Source organism: Apodemus sylvaticus, chromosome 22 (genome assembly GCF_947179515.1).
Source record: "Apodemus sylvaticus chromosome 22, mApoSyl1.1, whole genome shotgun sequence".
NCBI classification, from domain to species: Eukaryota; Metazoa; Chordata; class Mammalia; order Rodentia; family Muridae; genus Apodemus; species Apodemus sylvaticus.
Window position 1 is genome coordinate 43,786,957 of NC_067493.1, and position 11,761 is coordinate 43,798,717.

Sequence of the window (11,761 nt, forward strand, 5' to 3'; positions counted from 1 at the left end):
CAGGGGAGCGAGTACATAAGCCATAGCACCTGTGTGGGAGTCAGGTCAGAGGATGGCTTTCAGGGACCTAGTCTCTCCTTCCACTATGTGAATTCCGGGGATCAAACTCGGGGCCATCTCTCCTAGCAGCAAGGCCTTCCTTACTGAACTATCTCTCCAACCAGTCCAAAAGTTCTCCCCCCTCTTCTCCTCTCTCTCTCTCTCTCTCTCTCTCCTTCTCCTCCTCCTCTTCCTATCTTATCTGCTCTCTTTTTCAGACAGAGTTTCACTAAGTAGCTCCGGCTGGCCTCAAACTCTCTGGACTGTCTGACCTCATAGGGGAGCTCACCGTCTCTGACTCCCAAGTGTTGAGATTAAACATACGTACAAGCAAGCCAGGCTGGCTGTCTCCAGGTTTTCTTAATAGGATAGATGTTCACTGAAAAATGTCACACGGGCCTGGTTTGGTGGCAAAGAATTCCAGCTGCCCAGAAGCTGAGGCAGGGAGATCAGAAGTGCGGGGCTAGCCTGGGCAACCTAACTGAGACCCTGTCAAAAAATGAGTAATTAGAGGACCTGGGGTGTGGCTCAGTAGTTGAGGACTTGCCTAGCATTCACAAGGCCCTGGGTTCCAGTCTCAGGATCACAAAGGAGAGAAAAAACCTTCATATGGCAAAGTCTCCTCAGTCATGGGGCTGAGACAGGTGAGCATTGCTGGAGAAGAGAAGCTTCACGACAAACGGAGCCTGGTTGAGCCATGCTGGGAGTTTTCTAGAGTCACTGATGATAGCCTGCTCACACATACCTCAGTCCCCACAGGCTCAGGGGAAGCCGCCAGGGCATCACTGGAATCTAGAACTTACCCCCTCAGACTCCTGTCTCAGGGGTTGCAGGAGGCCTGGTCTGAGGCAAGCTACGCTTGTCTGTATTTCTCCACAGGACAAGAGTAACCTAAGGGATGTGGAAGGAACCCAGCCTAACTACCTGAAACAACACTCACCAACACACGCGTGGGAACCCAATGCTTTCAGAGACCCTGGCAAGGCAGACAGGTCTGGGGGGCCAGAGGGAGAACACAGCAGGCACTGGGTGTGCTCCAAGATAGTCAAAGCTGTCGCAGAGATCCCCTTCACAGATCCTGCCCAGCTAAATTAAAAGCTAGGTGTGGGAGCTGGGCTAACAGCTCAGAGGTTAAGGCGCTTAGCTTAGTGCCCAAGAGACCAGAGCTGGGAGATGGGGAGGGTGGGGAGCACAGAGCTGGGGGAGGGGGAGTGGGGAGCACAGAGCTGGGGGAGGGGAGGGTGGGGAGCACAGAGCCGGGGGAGGGGAGGGTGGGGAGCACACAGGCTTCAAGGGAAGTCAAGTGTCTAGAGATGCAGAGCCAGCCAGCTCACAGGTGGGAAAGCCACAGCAGGGCCACACGGGGGACTTTCCAGCTCTGGCCTCCAAGTCAGGATCTGGGCAGGAGCAACAAGATCTCAAGCTCCTCCAGGCCCCAGGCAGGAGGCATACAAAGTAGATCTAGCATGTAGGGAAGGAAGCTACAGGGTCCAGGGGTTTGCAATGCTGGAGGCAGCGCTGACTTTGCTAGAGACCTCGCACAGGCCACAGGCCACAGGCCACTCCAGGACACAGTTTTCCCCCTGGGTCATCTCAAACTGTTGTCAAGCAGATCCAGCTCCAGATTCTCCCACACCAGTGGGAGAATTCACTCTGGCTCCAGCTCAGGCGCCCACTCTGCCACTTCCGTGCAAGTGGCCTGAAGAAATGGGGATGCTGTGAAAGGCAGCAGGACACACCGCCATAAGGGAGACAGGCTGGATGGCTCAGTGGTTAAAACGTCATAGGGCTATTACTGAGGACCCAAGTTTGGTTCTCAACGCCCGGGTCAGACAGCTCACAACTGCATGTAACTCCAGTTCCAGAATCTCCGATGTACTCTTCTGATTTTTGTGAACAGCTGCACTCATGAGCACAACCACACACAGCTGTATGAATATACATAATTAGAAATAAAAATACTAGCCGGGCGGTGGTGGCGCACGCCTGTAATCCCAGCACTCTGGGAGGCAGAGGCAGGCGGATTTCTGAGTTCAAGGCCAGCCTGGTCTACAGAGTGAGTTCTAGGACAGCTGGAGCTACACAGAGAAACCCTGTCTCGAAAAACCAAAAAAAAAAAAAAAAAAAAAAAAAGGAAAGAAGAAAAAAACTTTTAAAAAAATCTAAAAAAAAGAAATTTTTTTAAAAATCAGGCATGCTCCACCACACTTGGATGACCTTTGAACTCATGATCCTCCTGTCTCTAACTCCTGAGTGCTGAGATTGCAGTCATGCACCACACACACCCCCTTTCATTTAAAACTAAGATTTTAAATGCTAGCACATTGTTTAGACTCTTCGGTTGAGTGTTAAAACACACCGGAGCAAATGTGCCTGTGGCCACCTGGGCCTCCAGTTGCAGTCCCTGAGAGGATTCTTGCCTTACTCCATGATGTGGCGGAGGTAGGACCCAACGGTGGAAAAGTCTCCACACAAGGCCCTGGAGCTGCTGAGGTATATGTGTGACCATCAATCAGGTCCCTAGGGTTGTAGGGCTGGCCACACCCCTCAACGATGCTGCTACTGGGTGTTCTTCTGTTCTCTTAAAAGTCCTAGGGATTGAACCTGGGGTCTCCCACATGCTAGACAAGGCTCTACCAATGAGCCACACTCCAACTCTCTCTCTCTCTCTCTCTCTCTCTCCCCCTTTGTGTGTGTGTGTGTATGTAAATACACACACACACACATATACAGATATATAAATATTTTTTTGAGACAGGGTCTCTGTAAGTTTCTATGTCCTGAAATGATTATAGATTGGGTTGGCCTTGAACTCACAGAGGTCCTCCTGCTTCTGCCTCCTGAGCCCTGGGACTAAAGATGTGGTGGCTGGCCAGGTAGGGTCATAAAACTTGAGGCTGGCTTGGAACCTGCTCTGTAGACCGGGTGGTCTATCTTGGCTCTTCTTCCTGAGTAGCTAGGATTACAGAGCGGAGGCACCAGGCCCAGCCTACATCCACCTTTGTGTTCCGAGAAGATGTCTAGCGTCTAGCCAGTCTCAGCAGCTTGGGAAACCCTTTGCATCCACAGCTGTGGCCGTTTGCAAGGACCCAGGGACAGCCTGAGGGAGGGACAGGAGCTGTGGGGCCTGTTTGGCTAGTGTTGGTTCCCACAGGTACCATAAAGCTGTCTCTCCAGTAGAACTGCCCCAGCCTTGTGCTGCCCTACGCCTGCATCTATTAAAACGCCGCACAGTACTGCCTATCAACTCTCTTGCTGGCTGGCCATCTGTGGATGGGCCACCGAGGTGCCATGTGTGATCTTCATGCAAATGGAGAGGTGACATCAATGACAGATACATTTGAGTGCCTCTACTCTGCAGGGAACTATTTGGGATATTTCCTAGGTCCTGACAGTGACTCCAGGATAAGCACCATCAGCTTCCTCTTAGAGGGGGAAACTGAGGATCATATTAAGTTAATAATGTCTGAGGTCACATAGCGTGGCAGGGGTTGAATATAGACAATTGAATGTTGGAGTGTTTTTGTTTGGTTTGGTTTGGTTTGTCTGTCTGTGTAGCCCTGGCTGTCCTGAAACTCACTCTATAAACCAGGCTGGCCTCGAACTCAGAAATCTGCCTGCCTCTGCCTCCCAAGTGCTGGGATTAAAGGCGTGCGCCACCACCGCCCTATTTACTTTATTTTATGCGTACACTTGTATGCTGGACAGATGGTTGCGAGCCTTCATGTGGTTGACGGGAATTGAATTTAGGGCCTCTGCTCGCTCTGGTTAACCCTGCTTGCTCAGTCCCTGCTTGTTGTAGCCCAAAGATTTTATTACTATAAATAAATACACTGTAGCTGTCTTCAGACATACCAGAAGAGGGCATCAGATCTCATTACAGATGGTTGTGAGCTACCATGTGGGTGGCTGGGTATTGAACTCAGGACCTCCGGAAGAGCAGTCAGTGCTCTTAACCTTTGAGTCATCTCTCCAGCCATGCATGCCCGATTTTAATCCCAGAATCTGAGAGGCAGAGGCAAGTGGTTCTCTGAGAGCCTGAAGCCAGCCTGGTCTATATAGTGAGTCCAGGGTTAGCCAAGATTACATAATGAGACCCTGTCTCAAGGAGAAGAAAAAGGAGCTAGGAGTGAGCCTGTGTGTGTGTGTGTGTGTGTGTGTGTGTGTGTGTGTGTTGGGGGCGGGGGTGTCTAACTCTACACAAGAATACTCAGCATCCATGGACCAGCAAGCCAGCAAGGCAGGAAGAAAACTCTAAAAAAAAAAAAGCACGTGGTACAGGGATACAGGGATAGAGGACACAACACAGAGGACAGACAGCATTTGAGGGGAAACCTGAAAGATGCCCAAACCTCAGGGCCAGGCAGGAGAGAGGGAAGGCAAATGGAGGAAGGGAAAGGGGAGGGGCCACGCAACCACCACCGCTGGCTGCCACTTGAGAGGACTGCACAGATGACAGGCAGGCTCTGGCTTTCCATACCCAGCTCCTCAGCTGGACATTTTGTAGTCATTCTTTCTGAGACAAGATCTCCCTCTGAAGTCCAGGCTGTCTTTGAACTCACAGGAATCCCTCTGCCTTAGCACCTGAGTGTGAGCCACTCTGACTGGTAAGCCTTCCCCGACTTTGAGACACAATGTAGTCAACAGAGCTTCTGTAGAGCAACCCAGGACCACCCAACAGTCGGAGACTCAAGGACAGAGATTAAGGATAAGGGGTTACTCAATAAACCTCTAGCCAGTGACATCGCCCGGTGGTCAACTCTCAGGACAGGGCCTGCCACCTAAGGTACACTAGCCTCTCATTATGATCCTTTTATAGATGAGGAAACCAAGGCCTGAGGCAATTGGAGGACTTGCTCCTGGTCACAAAGCTAAGCTGTGTGATGCACCTAGCAGAGGTCCAAGTAGGGTGTCAGGTTACAGCTTCCTGCTGTGGGAGGAAGCTGCTGGAGAAAGCTCTGGCCCACTTCAACCAAGGGCTGCCAGTGAAGTGCCAGGCCTACCAAGCCCACAGGAGCCCCATCAGATCAGTCCCTTCACCGCTGCCGGCAGAGGAAACAGATGAAGTCCAGGCAGAGAATGGAGGGGTGGAAAAATGGATGCAATCCCGACAATGATCCAGTTGGGTTAAGGTTCTCCTCCTATGACACCCACGAACTGACCAAGCAGAGCCTGCAAGCACAACCTGCAAGCCCAGCAAGGAACCGGGCAAGCTTCCGTCACCAGGTGAGAGGGATGGGAGGGAAGGGGCGGAGCCCTGTTAGGGAAGAAAAGAAAAAGCACCCTGTGGAAGCTCTGCTAACATCTCCGGGCTCTCCAGCAGCAGTGTGCAGGTGCAGAGGCAACGAGGGACTGCAGACAGCCTGGGAGGCCCCCAACAAAAGACCTGCACTTGGAGACTACCCCTTGCAGAGGGGACGGAAGGAGGACAGCCAAGTACTGCTGAGACACTGGGGAGGAGGGAGACCCAGAGGACTGGTGCTCAGGGTGGGAAAAAAAAAGAGAAGACTCAAGAAGGATCCCCTGAGACAGATCCCCGGGAGCAAAATAGACATTGACGACAACGGAACAAGGGGATCCGTCCCTGCAATTAGAAGGGTGATAATGAAGAAGGTAACCAACGTGAGCTGAAAACCCCAGGCAGACACCTGAGGGTGGTGGGCAGAGCAGGTGGAGGGAAGGCAAGCTCCATGGATCCCTGGGAACAGGCATGTGGATAAGGACTTTACCTGCCAAGGGCTTCTGCCCCACCCATAATCACACAGACCAGGGTGGTGGCTGGAAGCAGGATCTGTTTAGGGCTCGGAGTTTAAACCTAAGAAAGGACTCTACCTGTAACCTGTTTCTCCTGTAAGGAGGAGGAGAAACGAACTCTGACCCTTTCAGGAACCTGAAATTTCAAGTTGGTCCCTAGCAAAGGCAGATGGAAGGAGCCTGTCACGTGAATCCTGTGAATTCGGAAAAGAACTGCAGATAAGGCCAGAAGGAAGCCCCCCACAGTTTGGAAGTCAAGACCCCCAGGAGCCACTTCCCAAGCACGCAAGTCTAGCAAAAGATCCAAGGAATCGGAGGGTGTTTGCCACTTCCAGAGGGTGACTCACCTGCAGAAATGGGGCCTCTACAGGTGGTGATGCTTCCCAAAACAGTGAAGGATACATCATCAGAAGACCAGCACCTCCTAGAGGAGGGCCCAGAGCCAGGGGGCTCCCCCAACCCAAACACGGGGACACTGGCCATCCATCCATCAGAGGCCCATGGCAACAACTAGGAGGAACATCTCTAGAGTGGGACCCCAAGACAACGAGGATCCCCCAATCCCGGTATCATTCATCAAGGTACCACTCCAGCAACTAAGCAGGGAAAGGAAGGAACCTCCCTAGAGGGGTACTCCCAAACCAGGGGGCTTCCCCAGACCCTAAAACAGGGACACTGGTCGGATATCCATCCATCTAACAGAGGCTTATCCCAACAGCTAGAAGGGACCTTCCTAGAGCGGTCCTCCCTGGAGGGAACAGCTTCCGGGAAGGCCCGTGACGGGGTTGCACTAGCCGCGTGCCCCGCACTTACCAAGCGCCAGGCCGCAGGCGGTACCCACGGCCGCCCGGAAGCGGTCCATCTGCGTGTCCTTCTTGCTGTCAGGCTCCCACATCACCTGGCACTCCATGATCTCCTCGCGCTCGAGCCGCGCCAGCTTGGACATGGTTGCGGAGCTGCGTGGCCCGGGCTGCTGAGCTTTGGCTGCGGAGAGAGCGGAGAGCGCAAGGCGTGGAGGGGCTCAGCGAGGCGCGGACGAACCACAGCGCGAGAATGAGCCAGCGCCGGCGCGGCCTGCGGGACATCCGGCCTGGTCACACCCCCAAGCAGGCTTCGCCACGCCTCCAGAAGGCCACGCCTCTTGAGGCCACGCCCTCTTCTGTAACCCTCCGCCGCGCCGCGCCTGCAAAAGGTGCGCTTGCTGCCAAAAAGAGTGCTCGCTTGCGCAGGCGCGGTAAGCATGTTCCGCTCCCTCACTTGTTGCAGAACTTACCGGGTGTTGCTCTGTTTACTTATTGCCCTCGTTCGTTCATTCATTCATTCTTCATTCATTCATTCAGAATTAAGTTGCTCCTTCTACAGTCACTTTAGCTGCGGGGGTGTCTTAGGCAGAAAACGCATACAGACAGATGTGCAGAGGAAGACCTCTAAAACGCGTGTCTGTGTCGTGTGCGCGTACTCCACAGGGATGCTATAACAGGGATACCTAGGGTATATAATGTAACAAAAGATACTGAGTGAGTGAGACCTCAAGTCTATCCTCAGGTTCGAAAATAAAGGCCTTAATTACAGGATATTCTGGAGCAAGCCAGAAACCCAGCATTCTGGAGTCTAAGGTAGGAGGATGACGGTAAGTTCCACTCTAGCCTGAAACCCCAAAGCAAAACCTTGTCATCCCAATACTTGGGAGGTACAGGCAAGAGAGTCCAGGCTTCAAGATTATCCTTGTAACAGAGTAAATTCAACCTTTAAAAAGCCCTGTGTTAAAACTAAGAGAAAATAGAGGGCTAGGGATGTGACTAGCCATGTGATTTCTCCCAGAGGCTTGAGGGTGACAGGAGGGAGCTTTGGGAAATCTTGCAGGTTTCCAAGCAGAGGGAGGAACCAGGGACCCAAGCAGGGACATCATGTCCCATGGGGTGTACACAGACAACTTTTTTAAAAAGGCCCAGGTTTTTGGTACCCTGGAGTAGAAGACAAAGTCAATGAAGGAGATGACAGCAACTTAAGCTGGTCCTGGGTGTCTGTATGTGTGTTTTTGGGGGTAAGTGTATGCGTGCAGAGGCCAGAAGTTAATCATTTGATTCCTCAATTGACACCCACTTTGGCTTTTTTGTTTGTTTGTTTGGTTTTTGTTGTTGTTAATAATTTTTAAAATACTTATTTGTTTATTTGTTTATTTATTTTTATTTATTTATTATAAGTACACTGTAGCTGTCTTCAGACACACCAGAAGTGAGCATCAGATCTCATTACAGATGGTTGTGAGCCACCATGTGGCTCCTGGGATTTGAACTCAGGACCTCTGGAAGAGCAGTCAGTGCCGAGCCATCTCTCCAGCCCATTTTGTTGTTTTTGTTTTGTTTTCCCTTTTGGGAAACAGGGCCTCCCTATGTAGCTTCACTAGCCTGGCATTCACTATGTAGACCAGGCTGGCCTTGAACTCACAGAGATCTGTGTGCTTCTGCCTTCCACGTGCTGGAATTTAAACTGTGGGCTGTCACCAGGTCAGGCTCCCTCCTTGTTTTGTCTCATTTGGGAAGTGTTTCTTTGTTTGTTTGTTTGTTTTATGTGTACGGGTGTTTTGCCTGAATATATGTTTGTGCATGTTTGTGTTCCATGTGCATTCCTGGTGCCCAGAAGAGGATTTCAAATATAATTCCTTTTTTTTTGTTTTGTTTTGTTTTGTTTTGTTTTTGAGACAGAGTTTCTCTGTGTAGTCCTGGCTGTCCTGGAGCTCACTCTGTAGACCAGGCTGGACTTGAATTCAGAAATCCTCCTCCCTCTGCCTCCCAAATGCTAGAATTATAGGCATGAGCCTCTGCCACCTGGCTAGGGGTGATTTCTGATGGGTCTAGAAACTGGGGTATAAAACAAAATTCTAGACGTTTCCTCTGGTGTGGGTCTTCCTGCTTTCCCCAGTTTCTGTGGGAGGCAGTAGGGCAAGAGAGAACCTGGGGCATGAAGGAAGGAAGGAAAGACCGAACTAAAGCCTGCAGCCTCTTAAGAACCAGCACTAATCTGCTGACCCAGGTAGAGGAGCCCTCAGGACCTACATGCCTGGCCTCGCCTGCTAACAGAGACACTGGGGATTAAGCTTCTGATGCATGAGCCTCAGGACACACAGCAAGTATTCGAGAAGTAAGGATGGAGGCTCTTACAAGAGATGGTAGTATGGAGACAGACAGCTCCAGGCTATGGATAAGGGCATGGGGGAGAGCTGTCAAGGGGCCCCCTACTGTGAGTTAGTTCTGTGTTCTAGTTTGCTGTGATAAACAGAAAGCCACTAGGGGAGGAAACAGACTATTTTGCTTGCACTTCTGGGTCACAGTCCATCGCTCAGGGAGTCAGGGCAGAAACTCAAGCAGGAGCAGAGGTTAAAAAAAGAAACTTGTTCCTTGCTCCCTAGCCTATTTCAACCTGATTTTTTTTTTTTTTTTTGAAACAGGATTTCTCTAATGTAGCAGCCATGTGCTGTCCTAGAACGTCTGTAGACCAGGCTGACTCAAACACACAGAAATTCACTTGCCTCTGCCTCCTGAGTGCTGGGATTAAAGATGTGAGCCAACACCACCTGACCCTGCTTTCTTTCTCTTTCTTTGTTTTTGTTTTGTTTTGTTTTGTTTTGTTTGTTTTTTTAATTTTTCAAGACAGGGCGTCTCTGTATAACCCTAGCTGTCCTGGAACTCACTCTGTAGATCAGGCTAGCCTCTCACTCAGAAATCCGCCTGCCACTGCCTCCCAAGTGCTGGGATTAAAGGCATGTGCCACCACTGCCTCGCTACCGGCCCTGCTTTCTTACATAACCCAGGACTATGTGCCCAAGGGTAGTACCACCCACAGCAGTGATACCTTATAAATAATCAATCAGTATTCAAGACATCTCCCATAAACATGCCACAGGCCAATCTAGAGGCAGTGCCTCAGCTGAGGTTCCCTCTTACAAGATGAATCTAAATTGTGTCACCTTGGTGATTAAACACCAACCAGCACACAAGGTCTGAGACCTTCCACTCTCACATCTGTTATCCAAACTCAGGGCCGCTGGAGTCCTTCCAAGCACTCTCTGCCTCCACCACCGGATCTTTGTAAAAATGTGTGTGTATGTATCTGTGTGTGTGTGTGTGTGTGTGTGTGTTTTCGACAACAGGACGGAGATTCAGATCCCCTGGAGCTGCAGTTACAGGTGGTTGGAAACTGCCAGATGTCAGTGCTGGGAACCAAACTCGGGTCCCCTGGAAAAACAGCAAGCGCTCTTAACCCCTATGCCATCTCTCCAGCTCTCACACCAGCCAGTGCTAACCAGTTTCCATCTGTCAATCATCAACAAACACCCAGAGATTCCAACTTCAGTCTGGGCACACAAGTGGCTTCCAGGAGCGTCACCTCCCTCAGAGACACATGCCCCTTCACACGCCCGCTTCAGGATCTGTGTGTCTGTCTGCACTGTCTCAGGAGCATGTTTCCACTAAGAGGTTGGTTCACCTCCAAGAGCTCCTCGTTCCTTCATGAGCAGAAGGCAGGACCCCTAATCTTGCTAGGGCCACACAGCTGCAGTGGCTGGATCACCAAGCCACTGTCTGAGAGATGATCATTCAGAAAGAGCCCAGTGGCTTCTCACCACAGGATAGTAGGAACAGGACGGGACAGGATGGGAGAAAACCTGTGTGGGCCAGGAGCTTTACCAGTCTTCATGGGGTAAGATAATGAGAGCCACCTGACAGCCTCTTTATTCTTTGTAACGGCTCCATCTGGCCTACACAGCCAGCAGAAGCCCCTGAGAGAGGCTCCTAAAAGAAGTAAGTAACACGCAGAACAGTCAGGCACTATCCTATCCATTCCTCCACCTCAACATGCCCCAGACATACATACAACCCAGGACCACCTACCCAGCCAGAAGTGGCAGCACATCTGAAGGCCCTTCTTGCTCCAACCATATCCTTACTAGCCCAGAGAGAGGGGAGGAGAGGCAGGGAAGGCTGCTAATTGCCTGGAGACCTGACTCCGTTGGAACAGTGGTTGACTCGCATGCCTGAAGGCCTGGGTTTGATGTTCAGCATCACAGGAACCCGGAGTGATGATCCACGTCTCTAATCCAAGCTCTAGGGAGGTAAAGGCATAAAGATCAGGAGTTCAAGACCAGCCTGGGCTCTATGAAACTCTGCCTCAAAAATATTATTACCCGGGCAGTGGTGGCACATGTCTTTAATCCCAGCACTTCGGAAGCAGGGGCAGGTGGATTTCGTAGTTCGAGGCCAGCCTCGTCTACAGAGTGAGTTCCAGGACAGCCAGGGCTATACAGAGAAACCCTGTCTCGAAAAACAAAAAACAAAAAAATTACTGAAATAAATGGTTTCAAATGTAAAATGAGACAAAAGGACGGGGGACCTACCTCAGGAGTAGAGCGCCTGCCTAGCATGTGTGAGGGCCCTGGGTTCAATCCCCAGTAACAGAACTAGAAGGTAACTTCTTTTTTATTTATTTTTTTTAGATTTATGTATATGGTATTTTGTCTACACGTACATCTGCACATCAGAAGAGAGTTGTGAGCTGCAGTGTGGGTGCTGGGAATCGAGCTCAGGAAGAGCAGTGTGTACTTTTTACCACTGAGCCATCTCTCCAGCTCCGAGAAAGTGACTTCTTGTCTGTCTCCTGAACATTATCCATTGCTTCATTGCCAGTTCAAGGCCAGCCTGGGCTACCAAGTAAGACCCTATCCCTATCACAAACAAAAATAAAGGTGGGTTGGAGATCATCCTAGAGGTAGGCTTTTTAAAATTATGCTCACTAAAAACCATTTCTAATAGGATTGTGTAACCTGATACCTGTGTGAAGTGAAACGAAGCTGTCCAACCCACAGATCTTCTAGAAGAACCAAAGTTGTACAGAACACAAAGGCCCTATTGGGTGAGAATATATAGCTACTGATGTGTGTGTGTGTGTGTGTGTGTGTGTGTGTGTCTGCCTA

General features: G+C 50.7%; 1 protein-coding gene across 1 annotated transcript in view; it reads right to left on the reverse strand.

Moving 5' to 3' along the window:
* The window catches only part of Aacs (acetoacetyl-CoA synthetase), a 42,403-nt gene extending 35,516 nt beyond the window's left edge, over positions 1 to 6,887 (reverse strand). The window contains exon 1 of the mRNA XM_052168112.1: positions 6,607 to 6,887. Within this exon, the coding sequence (XP_052024072.1) occupies positions 6,607 to 6,739 (133 nt within the window). The 5' untranslated portion in view covers positions 6,740 to 6,887. The remainder of the gene's footprint in view (positions 1 to 6,606) is intronic.
* Positions 6,888 to 11,761: the final 4,874 nt, after the last annotated feature.